This window comes from Eimeria mitis, genomic scaffold (assembly GCF_000499745.2).
Source record: "Eimeria mitis Houghton genomic scaffold, Emh_scaff1054, whole genome shotgun sequence".
NCBI classification, from domain to species: Eukaryota; Apicomplexa; class Conoidasida; order Eucoccidiorida; family Eimeriidae; genus Eimeria; species Eimeria mitis.
Window position 1 is genome coordinate 10,912 of NW_013567323.1, and position 2,083 is coordinate 12,994.

Genomic DNA, 2,083 nt, shown 5'->3' on the forward strand with positions numbered 1-2,083 from the left:
CTCTGCTTGCTGCTGCAGCAGACGAAGGCGGGCGGCCAGCCGCAGGTAGAACACCGAACGCAAAGAAAGCGAAGCAGCAGCAGCAGCAGCAGCAGCAGCAGCAGCGGCAGCAGCAGCAGCAGCAGCATTTGCTTTTGCAGGGTGAAGAGCATCATCTGTTGCAGCAACATCTACATCAGCAGCTGCAGCAGCAACTACAACAGCAGCAGCAGCAGCAGCAGCAGCAGCAGCAGCAGCAGCAGGATTGCAGCCCCTCTGACCAGCTGTCGGCCTCACAGTGGGCGCTGCTGCAGCAGCATCTGCAGCAGCAAGCAGCAAGAAGGAAAGCCAGCAGCAGATCTATGTCTGTTCGTTCTTCTCGATCAGAGGGGGAGTTGGGGGACGTCTCTGCTTCTTTATTTTCTCCTAATGGTACAGCAGCAGCAGCAGCAGCAGCAGCAGCAGCAGCAGCAGCAGCAAGTGCTGCGCGGCCCCTCGCAGTTAAGAGCGATCCCTTCTATGCAGAAGGTGTAGATACACCCCAAACAGATGGGGATATACGGACGCAGTTGCTGCTGCAGCTGGCGAACAGGCTGCAGCAGCAGCAGCAGCAGCAGCAGCAGCAACAGCAACAGCAGCAGCAGCAGCAGCAGCAGCAGCAGCACGGAAGTGAACAGCAAGATACCGTCGTGCTGCTGCAGGCTCTTAAGAGCCTTCTGCTGCAGCGGCAGCAAAACCGACTTGAACAGGAGTATGCAACACGTCTCCCGCAGCAGCAGCAGCAGCAGCAGCAGCAGCAGCAGCAGCAGCAGCAGGACAGCAGGAACATCGAAGCAGACTTGCTGCGGCTGGTGGCGAGGTCAGCTGGGCTGCTGGGTGCTGCTGGGGATCGTGGGGGTAGAGGAGTTGCATCTACAGGAGTTGAAGCTGCTGCGCTGCAGCAGCTGCAGCAGCTGCAGCAGCTGCAGCAACTGCAGCAGCTGCAGCAGCAACAGCAGCAACAGCAGCAGCAGCAGCAGCTGCAGCAAAGTGCATGCACAGCAGCAGCAGCAGACACACGAACAGCAGCAACACAGGTCTGGGGAGAACCCCTAGAAGACAGTACCGTCGCCGACAATGTGCATGCATTGCTTCGGTTGATAGCCGATGGGAGCAGCAGCAGGTCTGTCTCAGCAGCAGCAGCAGCAGCAGCAGCTGCTGCTGCTGCTGCAGCAGGAGGGGGAGGGGCCGCTGCTGCAGCAAACAGCGCAGACGATGCAGCAGCGACGCATGCAGCTGTGTCTTTGGGGCTGCCGCAGTGGGCAGCAAGGAGCCCCCTGAGCAGCAGCAGCACGAACACAAGCAGCAGCAGCAACAACAGCAGCAGCAACAGCAGCAGCAGCAGCAGCAGCAGCAGCTGGGGCCCTTCTCCTCTATCTTCATTGGTTGGCCCTGTAGTTGGGTCTTCTTCACATGGATCTACAAACAGCAACAGCAGCAGCAGCAGCAGCAGCAGCAGCGGTAGCACCCGCAGCAGCAGCACATCAACCCCTCCTCCCCCTCCCGCCGCACCCTCCTCATCCTCCTCCTCCTCTTCCTCATCATCATCATCAGCAGCAGCAGCAGCAGCAGCAGCAAGAGACAGCAGCAACGAAGGAGAAAACGGAGACGATGGGGGGGACCTGCAGCCGTGGCGGCGTGCTGTCTGCGTGATACTGGAGGATGTATTAGAGAACTGTATATTAGAGGTGGGCACAGAGCTGCGCTCCTGCAGCAGCAGCAGCAGCAGCAGCAGCAACAGCAGCAGCAGCAGCAGCAGCAGCAGCAGCAGCAGCAGCAGTTTATCTCGAGAACGGCTGCAGTTCGCACCCATGGTCGGCAGACTCAAAGCACTAGCAGCACGCAGCAGCAGCAAGGAGGAGCTGCGCCCCTTCCTGCGGCTCTTCTCCCGCAGCATAAGGTTGGGGATGGTGCCTAGTAAGCAATCAGCAGAGCAGCAGCAGCTGCTGCTCGATGCTTTGGGTGCGCTTGATGATGCTATGGCTGCTTCCAGAGCAGCAGCAGCAGCAGCAGCAGCAGCACCGACATCAACGAATCCGCCCAGGCCCAATGACTGTGGGTGTAT

At 59.7% G+C, this 2,083-nt stretch overlaps 1 protein-coding gene across 1 annotated transcript in view; it reads left to right on the forward strand.

The window, feature by feature from the left end:
- The window catches only part of EMH_0028400 (uncharacterized protein), a gene marked incomplete at both ends in the record, with an annotated part of 3,359 nt that overhangs the window by 1,000 nt on the left and 276 nt on the right, over positions 1-2,083 (forward strand). Inside the window, one exon of the mRNA XM_013494149.1 lies at positions 1-2,073. Within this exon, the coding sequence (XP_013349603.1) occupies positions 1-2,073 (2,073 nt within the window). The remainder of the gene's footprint in view (positions 2,074-2,083) is intronic.